We start from the raw sequence: 23,347 nt of genomic DNA, 5'->3' as shown, positions 1-23,347 counted from the left end.
GAGCGACAGAGAATGTTTTTGGCACGAGTACAGAGAGTGAAGCTTCTCCGTCCGAACTGGGTGGTTACACCTTGAGCAAGGTGGGCGGCAGCAGTACGGTTCCGTCCAATCCTGACAGCGGCATCTTCCCGAACTCTAGTGCATCGTCTGTCTCTGCATCCGAAGTTGTTGCATTCTCGACCCCTGAGCCCTCCCGCCGGAGTGTCACGCCGATCACCAGTGATGGTGAAACTGCTACAGAGTTGGCGAGTTCCTCAGCTGAGACATTTAGTAGTTCCGATGCTGCGCAGCTAAGGAGTCAGTCTATGGGTTTGGCTGGTCTTAGCATCCTTGCTCTTAGTTTGTTTCTAATGTGATGGGCTCTGCATCATAGCTAGGAAGCTGTGGTGTAGTGTTGGCTTATGGAAATTTCCGAGGGACCTTAAGTAGGATGTCCAAAGGAGAAAAGAGCCACGCACGATATATGCGGAGTACCGGACACATGTAGAAATTGTGAGGCTTAGGTAGCCTTAACCAAAAAAACTGCTTCATCTAGGTCAGATTAGCAAGACCGTCGAATGCTTGACCTGATTCTCATTGAGCACCTTTTGAGCACAGGAATACTAATTTATACGTTCAAACGCGTCCACGGTCTTTAGTGCGCGTGAATCGCGTATGGTTGCTACGCCCGACTTAAGGAAACAGATACGCACAAGCAGCGAGACGTAGTCCTAGATCGTGTTGGTAAATGCCGTATCGTACTCAAGTATGTGGAAGTTTCTGTCGGGCAACAAGAATGTGCGACCTCTACTAGTAGAGGGAGTACAAGCTGACACCGTTCAGCGGAACATAATTTAGGGCCTTTAGGCTCTATCGGGAGCTGGCTCCGCTATGTATACAGTATGGCTGCTTTTTTCTATCATATTTTCTAACAGGCAAGTCTCGTGTTGTTTCTCATGTTGATACTCTACTTGCCCTTACACGAAGCGGGGCACAGACAGAGGTTACAAACAAGTGCTCTACTTCGCAGTCGTAACGGGTCACAAAACTGTTGCTGTTGAATCGAGTTTTTAGATCGAACGATATGCAGGCACGGTGCCACAGCCGAGGGGCCAATCTTCAAGGATCGAAGCTTGGCACAGTATGCTGAAACCGACGAGCGCCCAATAGCCCCTTCAATACCTGTTCATTACCTACACTCGCAGAACGAGATCAACATGACTAGCAGGTAACAGAAGATCAAGCTAATGAATTCTCTATTGCCAGAAACGCTGGCCGACTCTGGCTAAGAAGATGGTCATGGCAGTGTTGGAATAGGGATGGTGGTGGCATGGAATTTGCGGGGTGGCAGTTTTACGAGCGATGCACCGATGGCTCGATTTGCATCGAGATGGAAGACATGGATAGTTCGCGCCAGACGTCCGGTTCGCCAGTCCCATCGAGATGAAGTGAAAAGACGGCTTCACGGTCGCACCTGACTCCCTCCTTGTCCGAATCGACCGATAGCAAAATGGCGTCCTTCCATTGCCTCTTCTCCGAAGCCTGCTCGCTTTCGTCAAGCCACGCTCTCAAAATATCACAACTTCTACTGCTCGAATGTCGTTGACACAAAGTCGCGTTTTCCCTGTCAGCTCTCTGGTTCATATCAACTCGATTCCAATCTCCATCTGGCGTCGGCGCTCCGACGACACTACCCCCGCCCCCCTCTCTCCAACCGAAGCCCACAAGCAGCCCTCGATCTCGCAGAGAGACGACTCCAGCCGAACAAATGCTATCCAGAGCTATGGCGCTGCCATCGGCCTCCAGAAAACTCCAGATGGCAGTCTGTTGGTCTCGATGGCCAGTGACAACTCGAAGGCCATCCTTGGCTACTCCCCATCGCATCTGTTTGCTCTAAAAGACTTCTCGCATCTTCTCGAGAATTCAGAGTCGGATGCATTGCTCGACCATATGAGCGAGGCCCACGACCGCGCCGGCTACTCCAATACTCTCAACGTCTTCAACATGTCCCTCAAGGATTCAGCTGGTGCGACGAATTGTTTTTCATGTGTAATCCATGCCGATACCAATAGACCTTGTCTTTTCGTCTGCGAGTTCATTCCTCAACCCATCTTGCCTACTGCTCGTCCTTACCATTCTCAATCCCGGAGATTGAAGTCTCAAGGACAGAAGAACACACCGCGCCCTTCCATCTCTACAAGAAGCAGTGCTGCCGACACGCTCAACACAATGTCAAAAGCACAAGAGAAAATATCTTACGCTCCAACAATAGAGACCCTAATACAAGCTCTTGTCGTGTCTATCAGAATCGCCACAGAACATGAGGATATATCCGTCCATCGCTTCCATGGCCAACGGAAAGGTCGCCTCGTTGCGAAGAGCGATGATGAACATAATTACAGATATCTTGCCCATTCCTCAGGCCCGGAGTCTTTGACCCTGTCTCCTGAGTGCAAAAAGACATTTGAGACTCTGGAGGTGCAAGTGCACGCCAGTCATCAAGCTTGTACTGCCAGTCTGCTGCATCGACCCGGTGAGACATTCGAACATCATTTAGATGGCGCATGCTACCTGCGAGTCTTGCCTGAATTTTCCTTGCACGACGTTGATGAGAGGGGACTTCAGTCTCGTGTTCTGATCCCATTAATGATTTCTGGAAAACTCTGGGGCGTTGTTGATGCCCGCAGCTTTCAAAACCAAGCACCGATAACATTTCTCGACCGAGGTCTCTGTAGGCTGATAGCCGATTCGGTCTCGACTAAGATGGAGAACATTGTCGCCTCCGACATCTTGGACGCGCGAGGCCCTTTCTCGGCTAGTCAAGGTTCTAACAACGAATCTGGACTTGCCTTCTCGGCTCCGCGAGACCTACTAAATACTCTCAAGGCCGACTATGCTATTTCATATATCAATGACACAAAGGTTCTCATGGGATCTGCAAAAGAACCACAGGAGGGTCTGGCTCTGGTAGAATATTTACACTTTCGCAGACCGGATGAGAATATGATGTCTGTTGACATTGCAGCTGACTTCCCCGATCTACGATATTCGCCAGGGTTTCACTCCGTGAAGGGATTCTTATTCATCCCACTTTCTCCGGACGGCGAAGATTTTGTCGTCTACTTCCAGGAACAGAAAGCTGACCATCTTGGCCTTGGTATCAGCGGTTGGAGTGAAGCCGATCTTCGCAACGCAGCTATGATGCGTGTAGTTTACTGCAAATTTAGCTCGATATGGAGAGAGAGGGAAGATGCCTTGCAAAAAAGCCGCCTTTCCAGGCTCCTATTGTCCAACTCGAGCCATGAGTTCAGAACCCTACTCAACGCCATCACAAACTACATGGAGTTTGCAGGAGAAGGCAAACTCGATGCCAAAGGAACCGGACTATTGGATTTGGCCAGGAACACCTCGCAACAGCTGTTGCTTGCTGTCACAAAGCTGCTTGACTGTATTGAAAAGGGTCTTGCTCCTACCGCAGTGGTTGAGTGAAGAGCTCGTTTTCTTGGTCTCATCTAAATAACGGCGGAAGCCGGAGAATGACACGATCACATGTGCCTGTCAAAAGAGAATTGATGAATTGCTCAGTCTGCCTCGGAAAACCCGATGCCACGCCGCTGGTTGACTGTTCTTGAACTTCAGACCACTGGCTAGAGTACTGGAGATGTACCATGTCGAACGGCGATATCTTTATGGCGTACAGCGTCAAGTTCAACGCCGGGCACACCGTAATCATTTCCGAGCCCTCAGCATTTGGCAAGAAATATCCCGACAGGAGACGACCCGACATTGCGCTGTTGAATTCATGAATCTCTGAGCTCGCAGGGGATGCTCGGATCACCGCTCCTCTTGTTGCGACATCCGAGCATCAACAGCCCCCCTTGCGTTAGAACTTCTGTTTATATTGGCTTTGTCGTAGTCACTCTCTAACTCAAATTGCGCCCGCCCAAAGGCCTCGGAAGTTGCTATGAGCCAGTCTCGCGCGTTTGGTGATACGCGATGGATGAGGTTCTAGTACCACGTCTCTACGTTGTTTAAGCAGCCGCCGGATGTCCCTCGAGTGAAGAAGCTCGGTTGCTGGAATTGGGTGCTGTTTACAGAAACCAACATTTATGTGGCAATTGCGTTGGTGAGTCCTCCTCTGTGGGTCGAGATAAATTGGCATCTCCGTCACATGTGTTGGGAGGCCAAACGTGTAACTATGTTGGCGTGATGTGGTGGAACTCTGGCATAAAAAGGATGTGTGTTACTTAGTCTTGTAAGCGAAGGGGAAAGGAAAGCATGTTCACGTTCTCTTGTAGCTCAAATCACACCTCGCATCATTCGCCGATGACAGCTATATACCAGTGCATCTGCGGTTTTGATGATATCTTTCATCGATGAGTGGCAGACGGATTGATTGACAAGTTGCTTTGTTACGGAGTTTGAAACTTGTCTATCCTATCTCAGTAGAGAAGGTGCGATACATAATGCTAGAAATGTACGATGTAAGATGGAGGGACAGACCGGTGGACATTATCCTGATCTGGATTTCTCGCGCGCCACACGTTCGTCAGGTACGACTTGGTACATGCCTTCTTGTGCTTAGGATATTCGTGTATCGAACTTGCTAGCCAGATGGACTTAGGCCATATTTGCATAGTCCACACCGTACAGGCGCTTTGATACTGCAGACCGACTATTGATTCTAGTCTATTCGGGGAGCGCGGGATGGACATCCACTTCTGTTGTAGCAAACAAGTCGCCAAATCAGATGACCATGCTTCCTTGTCTGTCTGGATTGGTGAGGAATTGGTGAGGAATTGGTGCTTGTGTCTGGTATCTCGCGAGGTAGGAGAAGTGAGGCATGGCCTCGTGCTTCAATTCTTGAGTGAGATGAGAATACGCATATGTGGTAGACCATGCGCACTTTCTGGCCAATCTCGTCGGCCACTTCATATGCGGGATTCTTGAGGCCGATGGCTCAGCTTCCTCGACTCGATATGAGTGCTTGTTTGTATAGATTTCAGGCGAGGTCGTTGACATGCTTAACTGAAGGATCCGTTGCCGGACTTGCTGATCACAAGACTCGGGTATGATCATGGGCGGGCTCTTGTTCGGTGGTACACCTATAACCATGGTGCCGGAAAAGACATGATGGATCGGAAAGTCGAGGTGCCGTCGATCGAAGAGCTGCCGACCTGGGAAGCGTGAAAGACTCCTTAATGAAGCGCTGGTTGTAAGGCTTCACTACATTGAGGGGCATCTTCAAATGGCAGTCTTCCTCATTTGTGGTAGTGCCCAGATGTCAACGACTTCTTCCGCCATGGTATGTGTGTCCGGACCGTGTCCATCGCTCTTCTTTTCAGGGCTCGTCCCCTCGGATCCATCGTGTTTGTCGCATGCCGATTTCACGCTCTCGACAAGGCGCTCCCGGTCTGTTGCGAGCGGCTTTGGGTCTTCGCATTCAGTGACCGCACTCAATAGCCAGTCCATGCTGCGGCTGAATGGGTGGGAGGTATTGTTGGGCTCGAGGTTCTGGTCAGCATGAAGCACTTGTCTGGCGAGCAATTTCGTCTCTAGTGAGAGGCCTCTGGGGACTGTGGGGTCGATGTCTGGTGCTGATGCCGTCGATGTGCCAGTCGTGTGACTTGGCTGTTGTAACAGGTTGGGTCGAGCGGAAATCAGAGATGCGCCCAGCTTCGAAGCACTGCTTTGCGCTGCCATGGTGGATCGATGGAGGTTCGCTGTGATGGACCGAAAGAAACGAGTTCGCTGCCTACCTGGGGATGATTGAGACACATGATATTCTTATAATTCAAGTTGGCTACGGCCATATATTCGGTCTTCTTGAGAAATCGGCGATGGCATGTCGTCGATATTGACAGAAACCTGCGTCTAGACTTTGGGGTTTGCGTCCACCTCCGCGAATCAGAATTTCCCATATCAATCGTCGATTTTGTGCAGGTCTCGGCAAGCTTTCGGATCAGAAATTGTTCTTGACATCGACGTCTTCGCTTTGTCCGGCAAACCGATCTCAATTGTACCTGCAGCCCCCTGACTACCTACAGTCCAACCTCGCTATTGCGGTCCTCTCAATAACGGTATCCTCGCGATAACGGTCAACCCCGACCTCTGGAGCTTTTTTCTCATGTATGAACCGGTATTTCTCCCTACTCCGGTCACCGGCTCGAATCGGTCAGATTAGCGGTTGTTCGAGGGCACCAAAATCAGTATTTCCGCTTATATCCGGCTCCAAATTAGGAAATTTTACCGAGCTAAGATGTGGTTAAGACTATGACCCTGTCCGATTTGGTCGGGCTTGGCGCGAAGATACCGCACGTGACGCCTCAATACACCGATAATTCGATTGACCGGTCAGCCCGAGGGCCAACTCGTTCCTCCGTTGTATCGAGGTTGGACTGTAGATGATATTGCTGTGGAAGGTTGAAGCCTGGACGGTGTTCTTTCCTTCTGGATTCCTGCACTCAACATTCAAATCGGTGACTACTGCCAATTTGAGCCCCTTTCTTCAACAACAAATATCGAGTGAGGTCTAGCTCTATTGGCAAGAGCATCGTCTCAAATCGAAATGTGCTCTCTCCGAGTCGACAGCTCTCAAATCTCGATATCGAAACGACTCGAGAGTTACACCTTCGGAGCCAGGCCCTCCGCCGATGTAGCTGCTGCACGTCCGTCTTACGTCAACAATTCAAACGTCACACCAAACAGACCATCCAGTGCCTTGCAAAATCGCGATTGCATACGAAAATAGAACTCTCAATCGCTGACTTGAACAGGCTTGAAATTCGGAAAGCAAATTGATTGGTTTTGTGTGCTCTGAAGACTCACAGAGGTAATTCGTTTGAATGCTCTGCAAGGGACCAGCACTCCCGGCAGCCCAGACCGTCAGCATCGGCGATGCATCCACCGATATCAGGGTCTGCGTTGTGGTTCACCTCACCATCGATACATTCGCGTTGAATCGGTCCCAATCACATCGAGGTGGGCATATCGAGACCTCGTAGTCCGAGCCTGGAGAGAGCCAATCCTGTGCTCGGAGTAGCTGCCGAGTTGGAAAAGCTCAAACAAAGACCGTGACTGCTCCTTCCTTTGTGACCGAGTCTGCTCACTCAAAGACCTTGCGCATACTTCCACCAGATTTCTTGGCCTTGCATCTCAGAATTGCATCTATCCCGGCGAGAGCGGTCACAATTATCAGAGAAATACTGCTCACTGGATCCTCGAGCTGGTAGCGTGACCTTTTCGGTTTCTCCAGTCGTAGTCTTCAATCACAATTCCTAGACCATGTCTACTTCGGCCAATATCGTGGATGAGTTCAGACAACTTGCGTCACCCGAGGGATCTGAGCGCATGTCGTATATTCTCTCAGAGTTCCAGGAACGGATATCCAAGACTAATCGACTTGTGCTTGATCGTGTATTGGATATGATCGAAGCTACCGACGGCGATGAAAGCCTGCACCTGGACATGCTATCCAGCCACATGAGCAGATGCGACCCTACACACATGGAGTATTTCCCTTGGAAAAATGGATATGCTCTGTTCGACGGAACCTATATCAACTCGATGGACGACTACAGATATTGGTACAGCACGCAAGACGGTCTCTGGTCACACCCCAACACTCCCGATGGCCTGTTAGACAGAGAACACGAAAAGGCGCTTCAGCAATTCCTCGAAAGGCTACAGCTCGCTGTGGAAGACAATGCAGACGAAACTTGGTTCGGAGACACGTCCACTTTCTGGGAGCTACCTGCAGAATATTGCGAGCTTCTCAGACACGTCCGCGCTATCGGCTACGAAAACTGGGACAAGCAGATGTTCGTTCCCGACATCAATGGAGTCGACCTGAACAATGTCGAGAACTTGGCTCTTACGCCAGAGGAACTGTCCGACCTTACATGTACAGATGGCTTCGACGTCGTCGCTGGATGGACAGTCGGGGACAATGAGAATGGCTCGTGTATTTTCTACATACTATCACGACACAGCGACCAAGAAGAGCCATGGCGATGGAGGATTTTCGTCGAAGCAAACTTTCCCACCAACAAAATCTTCGACACTCTTGAAGAGTTTCTGTCTTGGTTATCAAGTGCTGATGACTGGATCGATTGGGAAGGTGTGGAAACTTCCATTGCGGAATTGCACATATTGTGTAGTAGTCATGGAGCACAGCAACAACAAGCATCCGATCAATTAATAAATCAACCAGGAGGCTTAGGACCCATGGACAGTCCGCAGGCTTATATGTCTCCAGGTTCAAGTATTTTGGCGAATTAACAATACTTTCTAGTGCGAACATTCTTTAGCACTACACAAATTACTCAAATTCACAAGGACTATCTTTCTTCTGCTTAACATCATAAACTGGGTAGCAAACGTTGTTTGAATATTACAAAATCTTTGCACAAAGATTAAGGTGGCGAGAGAAGAAGAAAAGAAATGACCAGAGGAAAGAAAGGTACGAGTGAATTTCTAGCCAATTAGGAGAAAAAAAAAAGAGACAATTCTATGATGATAGAGCCTCCCCCGTGCGCTAAACTTTGTCATTGCGTATAGCTACAGAATTACACGATTGTAACATTTTCGAAGGGAGCCTCTGTTAAGAGAGCGTGATAGTTAGCGCCTCTCTAAGGACTACTAGAGCGATCCTGAAAATATTGTGCATTTCTACAAACCAAACAGCCTTAGGCATGGCCCGTAGGAGATGGCTAGAAGTGACAGAATTTAGCACATGAGGGAGGAGAGAAAGAAGGGAAAGCAAAAAAAAAAAAAAGGTCAAAGGCCTAAATTGAGAAACCGCACTGCATGGGTATCAAGAAAACAAAAAATAGGAACGGCGACGAGGGAAGCAGCTACTGACAAAACAAGACAGAACAGTGAAACGAGAGAGAAGATGCCGCTTTTCATCAATTGATCATACATGCTCACCACTCAATTTTAATAAACCATAACCCCTGATAATGTCAAGACAACACAGCGGAGGAACAAGAACATTCTCTTAACAATACAATAAACACGAATGAATTTTGGTTTCGTTTGTCTCGGAAGCTACACAAAAAAAAACGACAGATTTCAAACCCTTTTCAAAAACCGACTTTTCACATCTCCTCTTTTGCTTACACGACATCGAAGAGGCCCTTGAGGTGCTTGGCGATCAGGTTCCACTCCTCCTTGGTGACCTCGTCACGGTAGAATTCCTTCAATGTGTCGATGGAAGCTCTGCTGATGTGTGAGTACAGGACCATCTTGTCTTCGAGTTGACGACCGTAGGTAGGTTGGTTGGAGCCTTCAATCTTGACGGCAACAGAGGGTTGTCCCTTTTTGCAAAGAGGGATTTGCTTGTGCTCGCGCTCGATGGAGGTGACTCTGCCCATGGGGATGACTTCCTTTGCGCCGGTGACGGGGTTGGTCTTGACGGCAGCGATGGGTGTGTTTACGCGGAGAGCGCCATCAATGACATCGACACCGACGACGATGGGGTTGGTCTTGTTGAAGACTTGGATGGGGTTGAGGATACAGGGGAAGACGGCCAACATCTTGGACTCCTCCTTCTTCTGTGCGGCGATCTCGGCCATGTGCTTGGTGAAGGCATCGAAGAGATGGTAAATGATGTCTGCGGTGAAGATCTTGACGCCAACCTCGTCGGCGTAAGCTTGGGCTTCCTTGTCGACCTTGACGTCGAAACAGAGCATTACGGCGTATTGCTTGTGCTTTTCCAACATGGTGGATGCTGTGATGACATCTCTTCTGTGTACGTTACCGATGGAGATGGATCCGACGGGAATCTTCATCTGCTTCAAGAACTCAAGCAGAGCCTCGAGGGAACCAAGGGTGGATGCTTGGACGGTGACACCACGACCAGATGTGGAAATCTTGCTGAGAAGGTTCTCGAGATCTGACATGACATCGTCCATGAGCTCTTCCTCATCGTCGTCTTCCTTAACCAACAGCAGACGAGAACCAGCGATGGCATTCTCGAGACCGTTGGCAGTAATCTTGACACCCAAAGCTGCCTTGACCTCCTTGTTGTGGACGTAGGCAGACTTGACACGCAATTCCTTCATCTCAGCCGGTGTAAGCAGGGCTCTGATGTTGGTTGCGATAGGTCCTTCTGTACCGCACAATACAATACGATCACCCTCCTTCAGACGACCGTTGGTGATGACAACGTCGATGGTGGTACCGAGACCCTCGATGACCTTGACTTCCAGAACAGTACACTCAACCTCGGTGATGTACATGAGCTGACCAGCCATTCTCTCCTGGGTAAGCTGAGTGATGAGCTTAAGCATATCAGGGATACCCTCTCCGGTGTGAGCGGAAGTGGGAACAAGGGAGACATTGCGGGCCATCGACTTGTTCTCGTAGAAGACCTCGGAGTTGAAACCTTGCTCAGCGAATGCGATCTTGGTCTTCTCAAGTCTGTCGGCAAACTCATTTTGAACACCCTTGTTCTGCATGGCAAGGGACTCGCGGAAACCGTTGTTAGCGATTTGCTTCCAGCCGTACAAACGATCAATCTTGTTGAGTGCGACAATGAAAGGAGTCTTGCGATCTCTCAACAATCTCATGGACTCGAGAGTTTGAGGCTCGAGACCGTGCATAATATCAACGACCAGGATGGCAATGTTACAGAGCGAAGAACCACGAGAGCGGAGGTTGGTGAAAGACTCGTGACCAGGGGTATCGATGACCAAGAGACCGGGAATCTTGAACTTGAAGGCGCCATCAGTGTTCACAACAGCGGTCTTCTTCTCCAGGGCTTCGACAGGGAAGTAGGTGGCACCAATTTGCTGGGTAATACCACCAGCTTCACCCTCCTGAACGTTGGTTTGACGAATCTTGTCCAAAAGCTTGGTCTTTCCGGTATCGACGTGACCAAGAATACAGCAAATAGGCGAACGCAGGTTGTCCTTGGAAGCGGCAGCTCTGGCGTCTGCAATGGTCTTTTGACGTCTCTCAGCGGCCTCCTTCTTACGCTGCGCAATGGCGCGAGCGTTTGCACTCTCCTCTGCGTCGGAAGATGAGTCCGAGTCGGAATCGGAATCAGAGTCGGAACCGGAATCGGAATCAGAGTCAGACTCTTCCTTGATGTCAGCCTTCTTGCCAGCGGCACCTTTCTGAACAGGCTTGCCGTTGACGACAGGCTTGACGATCTCGGTATCCTCATCGCCAGATTCGGCGTCCCAGCTGTCCTTGACGCCCTCGTTCTCCATCTTCTCAGCCTCGGCCTCCCAATCGTCAAGCTCATCATCGTCCTCGGCCTTCTTCTCAAGAGCATCGGCCTTGGCCTTCTCAGCGGCCTCCTCAGCGGCCTTCTTCTGCTCCTCGGCGATACGCAACTCCTCGAGCTTCTTCTGAGCCTCCTCCTCAGCCTTTGCAGCCTCGGCAGCAGCACGCTCTTCAGCAGCCTTGCGAGGGTTCTTCTTTCTGCGGTCTTTCTCCTTCTGTGCCTTCTTAGCGTCATCGCCTTCGCCAGAAATACCAGCGACAATGGCACCACCCTCAAGCATTTGCTGGAGACGGGCTTGTTGACGAGCCTCGGCCTCCTTTTGGGCCTTTGTCTTGTACTTGCCCTCCTTCTTGAGCTGCTCGATCTTCTCCTTTTCCTTTTGCTTCTTGAGGGCCTTGGCTTCTTCTCTAGCCTTTGCTTCCTCGGCAGCGTTCTTCTCATCTTCCTCGGCTCTGGCACGCTCCTCAGCCTCGAGGCGAGCGGCTTCCTCCTCTCTTGCCTTCAGCTCGGCTTGTTGTCTCTGGAGGGCGGCGAGAGCAGGGTTGAGCTTCTTCTTCTTACCACCAGCTGCAGGTTCGGGTGCTGCAGCGACGGGCTCAGCGACGGTCGGCGAAGGGGTGTCTCTGATGGGCTGGGGCTTGGGTGCAGCGGGTACGGCACCGCCTGCCTTCTTCTTGGCTGCGGCCTGTTTGGTGAAAGAGTGATTAGCTCCTATTCTTCCTAGCATGGTGTAATGCAGCTCACCTGTTCCTTCTTTCTCTGCTTCTCACGCTCCTTCTTCAGCTTTTCCTTCTCCTTCTTGGTCAAGACACGGCCACTGGCATCCATTTCGTCGTCGTCGTCGCCGTTCTGCTCGGGCTGGGCTTGCTGCTGCTGCTTGCCACCTTTGCCACCTTTTCCTTTCTTAGCGGGCTCGGGGTAAAGGTCCTCGTCGTCCATGGTGCCTTCTTCGGGTGCCTTGGCGGCGAGGTCGACGGGAGGGGTGGAGGTTCCATCTGCGTCGGCGGTGGGATCCTCACCAAGCTCGGCTTCCCAGCCGTTGTCCTGCTGCTTGCCCTTCTTGCCCTTCTTGTCCTTTCTGCGCTTGAGGGCAGCCATCAAACCGCCAGCGGCGCCGGATGATTCTTCCTCTTGAGCATCCTGGGCAGCGTCCTGAGCCTTTGCCTCCTCCTCGGCCTGGGCTATGGGGTCGACAGTCTCGCCGAGCTCGGCCTCCCAGTCGTCCTGCTGGGCCTTCTTGTTTCCCTTCTTCTTGGGCGCCATTTTGTCGGTTCGATGCGGGGACTCGAAAAGTGGTGTGGCGGGGTTTTGAGAAATGGGCGGTCGCACGGTCAGTAAAGTCGTGTAACCTCAAGTAGCATCTGACAGCGGATGGTCAGGTATGTTGGCGCACGTCGACAACAGGTGTGAGGGTGTGATGCGAAAGCGAGGCAAAGTCTAAATCCGAGCGGCGGCGTGTGAAGTGGCATGCGGAGTTCGACTGACGCAGCTTTCTTTTTTTTTCTTTTGCGCACAATCAATCAATCAATCAATCCAGCCCACCAAATCCACAAAGACAAAGCCATCACATGGACATTCTGGTGTCGAGTATATTAACTTAGATCTCATTGTCTCATCATCTAGACATCTGGGGATACACTATTCTACGTGCTTTTATAATATATAAACTGCTCATCGTCCGAATCCGAACCAACCCTTTTTCTTCTCTTCCTTTGGCTTCTCATCTGCTATCACATTGCTCACAGCAGCCTTTGCTTCTACCGCTTGCTTGCCACTTGTCGGATAGTCGATGTAATTCCATGCAACGTCGAAGAACAATGGCTTGACCGGGATAGGCTCTAGCTTGGGAGGATATGAGACCAGGTTTTTGAGATCGACATTAACACCGGGTGTGGGGAAGTCGCTAAGCCGTTGAACAAGAGGAGCTGCAGTAGACATATGCTTTGCTGCGGCGATGGATGCATTGTCGTGGAATTTGTGCACATCTACCAGAGCTTGGTGTCTGTAGACAAGCTGCTGAAGTTGCGTTTGGAGAGTGTCGGCCTGAGATTTGTGGATATCGAGCGTGGGTGCAGAGCTCGAGTCGGATGAGGTCGAGGGTATTGAGCTCGAGCATTGCTTTGCGAGTTCCAATGCGCGGGCCAGAAGAGCAAGAGCATTCACATGCTCGGACAAGAGGGCATGCGAGATTGCGATGTTGAGACATCTAAGCGCTTGGAAGTATGCACGTTTGCCATCAACCTCGCGCACGAAAGACTCGTCTCTCATGGCACCTCTGAGCTCCTTGATCGAGTCGATGCTCTGGATGGTTGAATCGTAAAGTACAACCCTCTCGCGAAGACGAGCAAGTTGACTGCCTCTGGGTTCCGATTTGTGCTGATCACGAGCACGTTTGCCTGACTTGGGCTTCTTCTCTTCAAACAGCCTACCGTCTTCAGATCCGATGAGAACACGATTTCTGCCTACGCGCCAGCTGACAAGGGCGTAGTTGACAGAAAGACTGGTAACACGCAGATCTTGCATTCTGTTGTCGCCCTCGTCCACCTTCTCCTTTTCCAACTCCTCGATGGCCCTTCGTGTGGCATCTGCGGCATCTTGACTAGCGATCAGTACCTCGTCATATGCGCTGGCACGATCTCTAGCGGGGGCAGAGGGGTTGGACTTGAGGTATGAGTTCAACTGAGGCTCAGCAGATGCGACAGCTGCAAGAGCCTGCCCGATCGATGCGTCTACAATGTTGGCATTCATGGATCGCCAAGCGACCGTGTTAGGGATGTTGGTTGTGCCGAGGTTCTGGGGAGCTAATAGATGGTGTCAGCATTCGGGTGTGCAGCTAGCAGCTGGTTTAGTACGCACTGGTCTCGGTGGTAATCTCGCTCAGAGCATTAGGGTCGAGTTGTTGCAGTAGATTAACCAGGGTAGAGTTGTCTTTGGAGAAGTAGCGCAGTGCGACCGTAGAGACGGGAATAGAGCGAGGAAGGCGAGCTTGGTAGGCGGCATAGCGAATAGCGGGATCAACGGCGCTGGCCAGGATCTCGCGAAAGAGGTCCTTGTTTCCTTGGGCGAAGAGAGTAGCGTAAATGATGCGAGCAGTAGAGTACTCGCGCAAGCATACGTCCCATCTTGAAGGGTTCTCGGTGTTTACGCGACCCTCGGCCTGTTTCTCAAAGTGCTCGGCGCCAGAGAGGGAGGCTCGGTAGGCTTCAGCTTCAAGCAAATCCTGGTGGGTGGTTTTGGAGGTGGATGGGTCCTTGAGGATATCGGTAAGATTCTGAGCGATGCGAGCGGCCTTGTGGAAGCGTGAGATGATGTGAGAGCGAGTGGTTCCAGTAATGCCATTTCCTTGGTTGTCCTCGGAGTGGATCGACTTGATGTGCATAGCATGGGCCCATGCGCGTTCGCAGCTGAGAAGCAGGAGATGAGCGGTTCTTTGAAGGGTCAGCTACATGGCACATGGTATGGGAGGTCGAAGAGCAGTACTGAGGGTTCTGAGCGACGTCTTCGGCAGTGACAGTCGACTTGTTGGAGTACTTCTGGCCCTTGTTGGTGGAGCGGCCTAGACGCTTGCGCAGGGCCAGCAATTGTCGCGAGAGCTGCTTGCGGTATGCATTGTAGTCGGCGATCAGCAGGGCGGCATCGCGATTGCCCACGGCGAAGGCGGTGATGTCCATGGTGGAAACTCTTGCGAGAGCGGTGTATTCTGTATTGAGTATTCTGCACAAGGGTGTCGAAGTGTCCAATTGGCGGCGGGGCAGCTGCTCTAGCCTCTCCCGAACAGCGCCAAGCCGATCTCCAGGTGATGTCTACGATTCTACGAATTGCTAGAGAAAGATTGCTAGAGCAAGAGCAGACTCGCCTTCATTCGCCGCCTCTGCTTCTGCTCCTTCCCTCCTCTCGCCCTCGCACTTTCCCCAGTCGTCTACTTCTTGAGTCGCCGTCCTACCGTCTCATTGGCCTTTCCTGATCAACTTTGTCGCCATCACGCCACACCATCTTCTCGCTTTCGTCTCGGGACCTGGCATGAACCATATTTCCCTCCGCTGCATGTGGTAGCGCCGTCGCTTGTGGCACCTATACAAGAGTCGTGGCATGCTAGAGCGCACGTCGGCATGTCTCGACACTGGAGTTCGCCTCTCATTGCGCCAGAAGAGTCTGTTCCCCAAGAGTCGGCGACTGCTGCATTCGTCCTTTTGGTCAACAACCGCTCCTGATGTCGATCACCTCTGCCTCCCGATAGCCTCTCCCTCCCCGTCTCCCTCGACTTTCTCCTCCTCCGCCGTCCCCGCCTCCTCCTACTCCGCCGATACCCACGATGCTCCCTTCCTCGACTTTCTCTACCCTGTCCCGACACAGGCCTTTATGACCCGTCTGTCTCAATGGGAAAGATGGTCCCGCAAGAACAACCGCCCCTCTGTCTTGAGGGGCTACTCGTCTTTGACCACTCCAAAAGATTCATCCTTCTCCTCCTCTTCTCGTCCTCACCAAGAGCTTCGCAATCTGCTCGAATCCTCCGACTCCGAAGAGTCCCTTGCATCTTTCCTCGACGTTGAACGTGTTTGGAATCTTTGTTCCCAAATCGCTCAATCGGAATCCGACCTGCTTCCACAGGCCATCATCTGGTTCTCCAAAAAAGATGACAAGGCCGCACACACCCACGCTGTCCATCTGTTCGCTGATCTGCCTGACAAGTTGAAATCCACTGCCACCTACAATGCTGCCATCTCCTCGAACCTATACCTCAATCGAGAGACGGATGCCATTGCCCTTCACCAAGCAGCCTCTTTACTTCCACTTGATGGCCCCATCGCTTCCAGCCTCATCATGGCTCGCGCCGTCTCTCAGATGGATTGGCCTTTGGCCATCTCTGTGTTACAAGAGTGGGAAACATACACTTCTACGTCAACTTCTCGAGCAGACAAGCCTAGGCTCTGGGATCATGCCACTCGCGATCTGGGTGATCTTCGCAGAAAGCTGGACACTCTTCGTAAACTGTGCCATGTGAAAATTGATCACCGTAGCTCGGATTCTGGCTTAGATGAACCCTCCAAACAGTTGCGTCGTCTTTACGGCATTATGTTGCAAGAGTTCGTCGCGCCTCAGTCGAGAAAGCCTGGTTACGTCAGGCCAGGATTTGTAGGCGATGAATTCCGTGGTCATGTCAAGCGCCAGATTGAGCTGGCATCTCGAAGCGACTTAATTTCCACCAAAGACTACGATTCGTTACTCACCATTCTGCTCACCTTACCCAGAGGCGCTACAAACTACAACTGCAGTGCTGTTGTTGCATTTGTGTATGATCTGTACCGCCGATCGAAACATTTCTCGCCATCAAGAGCGGTACTTATGCTGCTTACTAAACACTGGAGGGACCACAATCTTGCTTTCGCCGGGAAAGGTTCCAGTCGAACATTCATCGGTAAAGACCTGTTATTGCAGGATTGGACTGCTTGTCATGGGAAGCCAGATGATCTAGCCATTGTCGTCATCATGGACACCTTTGCTAGGCGCGGCCTGCATGGTGCTGTCAAAGAACATGCAGATCTATACAAGTCTCTACACCCCGAAGGCTTGACTACTTCCAATTATCTCTGGCCCCTTATATACGTTCATGCGATAAACATGAGACCAACGCAAGCTGCCGAACAACTCGACCGGTTTGAAGAAGAATATGGTGTCTCACCCGGACTTCGTCTTTGGAACATTGCTTTACATGCTTATGAACAGGCCGATGACCTAGTTGGAGCCGACAGTTTATTTCGCAAGATGCTGGAAGCGGATATTCAGCCCGATCGATACACTTACGGCTCATTGTTGAACCTGTATGCCAAGCGTGGAGACATCGATGGAGTGATCGACCTGTTGGATTTCGCAAAGTCGAATGGCGTGCCAAAACCGACTACCCACATGTTGAATAGCATGATTGTCTCCCTGACCAACAACCACGACAACGACAGTGCCCTGCGAGCGCTGAATCAGACCGTCCGAGCAGTGAAAGATGGCGAAGCAGAGGGCCCCCTGACGCTGTGTTTCAATACCTTGCTTGTCGCAAATGCGCACAAACGCGACCTTCAGGCTACTATGGCAACCTACCGTCGCATGAAAGAGGATGAGGTCCCACTTGACGAGCGGTCTTATGGAGCGCTCATGCAAGCTCTCTGCAGCTTTCGTCAATCGCCATCAGCACACAAAATTCTCAAGTCTGTCATGCCTGCCAGCAACATTCGCCCAATGGCCTTTCATTACAGTATCCTCATGGCTGGCTACATTAATCAAGAGATGTTCTCCGAGGCTATCGGGGTTGAGGCAGAGATGATAGAAGCGAGAGTGCGGCCGACGCCGAGCAGTCGTGCCATCGCGTTGAAAGCACGAGCTTTATATGAGCAGCACAAGAAACGAGGAGAAGTAGATGACTCTGGCAAGCAATTGCCTCTGGAACTTGCCATCGAGGACTACAAGAAGTTGCTTGGAGACAATCGCACCTACCGTCACGGAAAACAGCCCTCGCCTGGTTTCCGACATGAGTCGAGTGGAATCGATGTTCTGGACGCTGGCTATCTTATGTACATCCATGGCCAGCAAAGATCTTACGAAGCCGTGCAGCACTTGTTCCAGCTGTATCAGGACAAGCTCGCGCAACCTTCAGTTGATGCCAGCAGAGCTCCGATCATGCGTCTCCTCACGACCCTCATGTCTGCACACTGTCAGGCTGGCGAATTTGCCGAAGTCGACAAATACTGGGATCTTGTAAAGTCTCGAGTTGATGAAATACGTGTTTCGCATATTCCGGCAAGCGAGCTGGTGGCATCTGAGCGACCTGGTCCTAGTGGGAAGACGACACGAGATCCAGAGACTGCCCAGATACCCAAATCCTACCGCTTTATGCTATCGCGACCACTCGGGTACTATATCGAGTCTCAATTTGCGCAATCGTCACCAAGCAAGCTCCAAACCTTGATCATGAAGCTGCTATCACAGGGGTATGAGTTCGACAACAAGACCTGGAACAAATACATTGTGCATCTGTGTCAGACTAGTCCTCCACGCGCATTGCTCGCCTATAGCTTGGTTGAGAAGTTCATGATGAAAGACTGGCCAGGTTGGCTCCCACAACGGCACGGTCTGATAAGTGCCAGGGAGAATGTCTTCCTCAAGAAACAGGCCCGCAAAGAAGGACTCGAGTACATCAAGACGCGGTATCTCTCCCCGGGCCAACTCATTCCGCACTATCGCACTATGGTGTATCTGGCTAGCGCACTGCTGGAAGTTCGAGGCCTGGCAAGTAGCGGTTTGAGTGAGGATCAAGAACCGGGCGTCAGCATGCGCGACATGCGGAAGCAGGTGGGCACTATCCCAGACATTCGGGAAGAGGCGCCTTTGACATTACATGCTGTTCAGAGTATGCCAAGGATCGTGGACAAACTTCAAGCAAACCTGCTCGGAGCACAATAAGAAGCTCGATGTGGACAAGTATTGGGATGATATACGAATGATAGAGTTGGGATTGGAGTTTTCCTTTTTTTGTTCTTGATAGACGATAGCCAGCGCCTTGATGCTGCGCCCTGTGATATTATGTGTAAATATAGCTGTACATATAGGCATGTATGCGTGCGAGCGCCGTATGGGCGAGAATCGAACTGTACGTTTAGGAAGACCAACGTTTGTCTCGGTTCCACAATCCTTTTTGCACGTCAATGTGCATAAATGGTCTATTGTATCTCGGTCATGTCCGATGTCATCGCAAGGACGCCACAACGATCTGGAGAACCCAAGACGATTCACCGAGTGTTTGGTTCAACCACCAAGCTCACCGCCGATCACTGCTGCATACTGCACGACACATTCTGAGGCTCAAATTTCGACATATTTTTTCCTCTATCATTGGACCTGCAAGATATCTGTGTTATATTTTCCGGATACTCTCAGCACGACGCATCGTAGAAGCTCAGAAAAATGTCACTCTCCAACCGCACTAACCTGTTTTCTACAACCCACGCGGTGCTGGTAAGCTATGGAACCTAAATTCGGAGCTGGCCCTCGTCCTCTTTGTAAGTCTCCGAGCGACGAGAAACCCAGGACCGAACCATCGATTTTCCTCTCACCTCACTCGCTTTCTGATCCCGCACGATTGACCTCTGGCAGGAACGTAGATCGCGAGATTCACATTGGAAAAGAGCACGACGCTGCTGAGACGGATAGCGCGAACACTCCTTGGACCCCGCTAACACTCGGTCGCACCTCTCTACACACACGCGCGGAGGCGTGGGAATATGTTCATCTTCGCCAGAATCATTTAGCGAGACTCGGAATACTGCAATCTTGACAGCGGAGATCTCGGATCATGGAATCAACACCCGATATTGATGGCGTATTCTATCGTCGACTGAATCCCCAATGGAATCCCATCCTGATCGTGGCATCGATTGCCATTTCATTCTTGGGGGCGTTCACTTCGACACAACTCATGTGCCATGCCAGAATGTCACTCCGATTCCACAGCGTCTTCCTGTGGTGTTTGTTTGGGTCATTCGTGTTTGGAGGATGTTCTGTGTGGTGTCTCCATGAGGTGGCTATGCTGGCTTGCGAGTTCGATGTCAAGATGGGAGTCAACACGCCACTCACTGTGTTAAGTGCCTTTCTTCCAGTCTTCTTCACATTTCTGGCATTGGGATCTGAACTACTTTGGGATCGCTGGCACAATGGTCGAGGAAGGAAAAAGCGCAAGTCCAAGAAATCACGACAGAAAACTACTACCCTCAGTCCTATGGGTAAACACAGGATGACTATGCAGCCTACTTTGCCACTTCATCCGGTAGCGGAGGAGGACGAGGAGGAAGAGCTTCAGAGAGAAGATTACCAGGATGAGGAGATTGCGCCTGACCAACCACTACTACCACGGTCTTACCAATCGCCAGCTCGCCACTCCGACACTGCAAGCTGGGGCGGAAGACGAATGGACTTCAGCAGACCATCACAGGATGGAAGTGTAGCATCTTTTGACCAAAGTCTACTACCGCCGTCTCCAGGAGTTGGCATGTCACCAAAAGTCATGCCCCGAGATAGTGTTCGTCCTGTCGTCGTCAGGAGCGCTTCTGGAAGGAGTCTTCATAGTCTGAGGCTGGTCACGACGCAAAGTCTTCGTGATGACGCATCGACCGGGTTTCGCGACGATGCGTCTACGATCAGCTCTGGATCCGCCGGTCAATCATCTAGTGATGTGTCTGTCCTTCGTCGAGAGTCGTCTGCTGGATCGAGCACAAGTCTCGGTCTCAGCAGTGCTATGGGTCTTGCGTATCGAAGAGCCCCTGCCTCGACTGTAAATGCGTTTGTGGCGACGGCAAAAATTCTATACCATGGCATGACTCCAAGAAACATCATCAAAGGATTCCTATGGTCGATTGCGATAACCAGTATGCATTACTCAGGAATATACGGACTGGTAATCCCTCAAGGGAAGATCATTCTCAACCCTTGGATCGTTCTAGCTTCAGCCCTTATATCCTGGGTAGTGTGCATAGTTGGTTGTATATGCATGGCTGAGATGGAAGCTAGGCTTTCCCAACAACTACTCTTCTCGGTTGTGGCAACTACTGGAGTTGCTGCTATGCATTTCACCGGCATGCGAGCAGCTACTTTCTGGTCTGCAGCTCCTCCATCGGACGTAAGAGGATACCCGCCTGTGATAGCTGCAGCAGTAGTCTTAATCGCTTTCACTACTTGCATCGCTGCCAACGGATTGCTAGCTCATTCTGCGACAGTATCACGCAACAAGCTAGCCGAGATCATCTGGACACGAAGAGAGTTGTGGCGGACAATTGCTCAGAAGGAAAATGCAGAAGCAGCTGCTCTGGCAAGGAGTGAATTTATTGCAGCCGCATCGCATGAGATCAGAACACCACTTCACCATTTGCAAGGATATAGCGATCTTCTGTCACAGACACCATTGACGGAGGAAGGCCGAGCTCATTTGGCTGCTATACAAAGAGCCACCAAAACCTTGTCACTGATCACAAATAACGTGCTGGACTGGTCAAAGCTGGAGAAGGATGCCAAAGCGGTTTGCAAGCCCGTGTCATTGGATATCCGAACAGTCTGTGAGTCGATCATCATCCTGCTTCCGAACAAGGATGATGAAGCAGATGTCGAACTCTGCGTTGTGGTCTCTCCAGATGTTCCGACGTCTGTCTTTCTGGATGAGACATACATCCACCGTATCTTGATGAACTTGCTGTCGAACGCCTGCAAATTCACTCGATCAGGATACATCATCCTCTCTATCGAGGTCAATGGAGACCAACTAGTGGCTAGTGTCAAGGATACAGGCATTGGTCTCGACCCGACCTTCATCCCTGAAATGTTCGAGCCTTACAAACAAGGCGAGCAGAAAGGAAATCAACGAGGCACAGGTTTAGGCCTCAGCATCATAAAACAACTCATCCAAGCCATGAGTGGCACCATAACCGTCGACTCCAAATTCGCCTACTCGCAAGACGTGGGGCCAGACCAAAGCGGTAGCACATTTACAGTAACAGTACCACTTCAACCATCTTCTCTACCACCACAGTCTTCGGAAGGTCCAGCAGACAGACACGTAGCCATTCTGTCCGAGACGGACAACAGAGCACTCCAAGGCATCAAAGCCTCGTGGGAGAAGTTCAATCACGAAGTCACCATCGCGACAAATATTTCCGAACTCCCTGAGCGCGAGTGGAAGTACGTTTGGGCGGATATGCCTTACCTGCTAGCCAACAAGGACCAATTCCGCCGGCTCTTAAAGCAGCAGAATTGGTTAGTGCTAGTCCCCTACGATACACAGCGCTCCCTCGACAATCTCCCCGGCATCGTATCAGCGCCCAACTTCGTCCTGCTCCCCAAGCCATTGATCTGGCACTCCTTCGCCACAAGAGTAGACGCAGCAAACCGCCGCAGCCGTAGCGCCGCCGTATCACGCACCCTCCGCTTCGCCCCAGTAGTAGAAGTAATGACCGACATCGCACCCGCGGAACTCCAACAAATCACCGAGCAACAAGATCGTCAAGACCAGCAAAATCAAGTCTCTTCCTCCCCCGAACACACAGGCGTATCATCCCCACCGCTGGCAAAACCACAACCGCAAACTGTGTTGTTGGTGGAAGATAACCCCATCAATGCGAAATTGTTCCAGAAAATGCTGGTGAGCTTGAAACACACTGTCATTCTCGCTCCCGATGGTGTTGCTGCTGTGGAGAAAACACTTTTGCATGATGCGGAGATTGATATTATATTCATGGTGAGATTGCATTCCACTTGTCTCATATCTCTTCAACTTTTTCATTCTAACATGCGTTATAGGATCAATCCATGCCCCGTAAAGATGGCATAACAGCCACCACTGAAATCCGCGCCCTCGAAGCCTCCAACAAGCTCAAACGTAAACACATCATTGTTGCATTAACAGCGGTCGTGAATACAGAGTCCAGAGCTAGATTCAAAGAAGCCGGCGCCGATGATTTCTTGGCCAAGCCTTTGAGTCTAGGAGGACTAAGGGATGCTCTTGCTGTACATTGTGGATGTTAAGAATAGGAAATATCAAGGATATAAGGGAGAAAGGGGGATGTTTGTATGAAGGAATTAGGGCGAGGAGAGCATTTGCATGAGGGTAGGTGAAAGGAGGATGGGAGGAATTGTATCAATCATGTATGAATATCTGTTTGTGTGTTTCTGCTCGACACTGGACAGATATATATCTGTATATACGTGCTTCGAGCACTGTAATCATGGGTGTTGTTCAGACGACTGACTTTTGGATTGATGTATTCTCGTTTGTCAATATTACTGTAGCTAGTCTCACCATCTCGGCACATTTTGTCTTCCACAGCGTCAACCATGGCTTCTTCCTAACCACTGCTCTTCTGAGTCTTCAAAGCCATACAAAAGTGATTGATATCTGATCTCTCTAACTCGAAAACTTCGCAAACATCAAGATCATTCTCATCCCAGATGCAAAGCCAGGGTGACACTCTCACCCAATAATAGTTTGGTCAGAATCAACCATCACACTTATTATGATCACAAGACAGGTTCACAAGCATGTCTCCGCTATCCTATGGAATCAAAATGAGCTTGTCGCAAGACTTGATTGGCTTTGAGACCCAA

At 50.8% G+C, this 23,347-nt stretch overlaps 7 protein-coding genes across 7 annotated transcripts; 4 read left to right on the top strand and 3 right to left on the bottom strand.

The window, feature by feature from the left end:
- Positions 1-1,063: 1,063 nt before the first annotated feature.
- M438DRAFT_374870 (uncharacterized protein) lies at positions 1,064-3,468 on the top strand (the record flags this gene model as incomplete). Its single annotated transcript, XM_029908530.1, has 3 exons — positions 1,064-1,120; positions 1,540-2,730; positions 2,902-3,468. 3 exons carry the CDS (start codon positions 1,064-1,066, stop codon positions 3,466-3,468), a joined length of 1,815 nt encoding a protein of 604 aa, XP_029760049.1.
- A 1,755-nt stretch (positions 3,469-5,223) lies between these two features.
- M438DRAFT_335591 (uncharacterized protein) lies at positions 5,224-5,682 on the bottom strand (the record flags this gene model as incomplete). The annotated part of the gene is made up of 1 exon (XM_029903817.1): positions 5,224-5,682. The coding sequence occupies one exon, from the start codon at positions 5,680-5,682 to the stop codon at positions 5,224-5,226; it is 459 nt and encodes a 152-aa protein (XP_029760048.1).
- Positions 5,683-7,263: 1,581 nt separating this feature from the next.
- Positions 7,264-8,259, top strand: M438DRAFT_274940 (uncharacterized protein; the record flags this gene model as incomplete). Its single annotated transcript, XM_029900751.1, has 1 exon — positions 7,264-8,259. One exon carries the CDS (start codon positions 7,264-7,266, stop codon positions 8,257-8,259), a length of 996 nt encoding a protein of 331 aa, XP_029760047.1.
- Positions 8,260-9,027: 768 nt separating this feature from the next.
- Positions 9,028-12,538, bottom strand: M438DRAFT_297642 (uncharacterized protein). Its single transcript, XM_029901961.1, has 2 exons — positions 11,960-12,538; positions 9,028-11,900 (listed from the first exon to the last, which is right to left on the bottom strand). The coding sequence occupies exons 1-2, from the start codon at positions 12,476-12,478 to the stop codon at positions 9,099-9,101; spliced, it is 3,321 nt and encodes a 1,106-aa protein (XP_029760046.1). The 5' UTR covers positions 12,479-12,538; the 3' UTR covers positions 9,028-9,098.
- Positions 12,539-12,886: 348 nt separating this feature from the next.
- Positions 12,887-14,886, bottom strand: M438DRAFT_274148 (uncharacterized protein; the record flags this gene model as incomplete). The annotated part of the gene is made up of 3 exons (XM_029900690.1): positions 12,887-14,016; positions 14,072-14,643; positions 14,696-14,886. 3 exons carry the CDS (start codon positions 14,884-14,886, stop codon positions 12,887-12,889), a joined length of 1,893 nt encoding a protein of 630 aa, XP_029760045.1.
- A 1,688-nt stretch (positions 14,887-16,574) lies between these two features.
- M438DRAFT_345947 (uncharacterized protein) lies at positions 16,575-18,734 on the top strand. Its single transcript, XM_029905561.1, has one exon. The coding sequence runs from the start codon at positions 16,703-16,705 to the stop codon at positions 18,662-18,664; it is 1,962 nt and encodes a 653-aa protein (XP_029760044.1). The 5' UTR covers positions 16,575-16,702; the 3' UTR covers positions 18,665-18,734.
- A 544-nt stretch (positions 18,735-19,278) lies between these two features.
- On the top strand, positions 19,279-23,040 carry M438DRAFT_319614 (uncharacterized protein). The gene is made up of 2 exons (XM_029902843.1): positions 19,279-22,481; positions 22,544-23,040. The coding sequence occupies exons 1-2, from the start codon at positions 19,554-19,556 to the stop codon at positions 22,766-22,768; spliced, it is 3,153 nt and encodes a 1,050-aa protein (XP_029760043.1). The 5' UTR covers positions 19,279-19,553; the 3' UTR covers positions 22,769-23,040.
- Positions 23,041-23,347: the final 307 nt, after the last annotated feature.

Source organism: Aureobasidium pullulans (assembly GCF_000721785.1).
Source record: "Aureobasidium pullulans EXF-150 unplaced genomic scaffold scaffold_10, whole genome shotgun sequence".
Lineage (NCBI taxonomy): Eukaryota > Fungi > Ascomycota > Dothideomycetes > Dothideales > Saccotheciaceae > Aureobasidium > Aureobasidium pullulans.
Note: the sequence above shows the minus strand (reverse complement) of the source record. Positions and strands in the feature narration are given on the sequence as shown.

Excerpts from the sequence above, each read along its gene's own strand:
- M438DRAFT_345947 (XM_029905561.1), top strand. The coding sequence starts at position 16,703 with ATGGACACCTTTGCTAGGCGCGGCCTGCATGGTGCTGTCAAAGAACAT.
- M438DRAFT_297642 (XM_029901961.1), bottom strand. The coding sequence starts at position 12,478 with ATGGCGCCCAAGAAGAAGGGAAACAAGAAGGCCCAGCAGGACGACTGG. Across the intron at positions 11,901-11,959 it reads AGCAGAGAAAGAAGGAACAG|GCCGCAGCCAAGAAGAAGGC; the intron begins GTGAGCTGCATT and ends TTCACCAAACAG.
- M438DRAFT_319614 (XM_029902843.1), top strand. The coding sequence starts at position 19,554 with ATGGAATCAACACCCGATATTGATGGCGTATTCTATCGTCGACTGAAT. Across the intron at positions 22,482-22,543 it reads AGATTGATATTATATTCATG|GATCAATCCATGCCCCGTAA; the intron begins GTGAGATTGCAT and ends CATGCGTTATAG.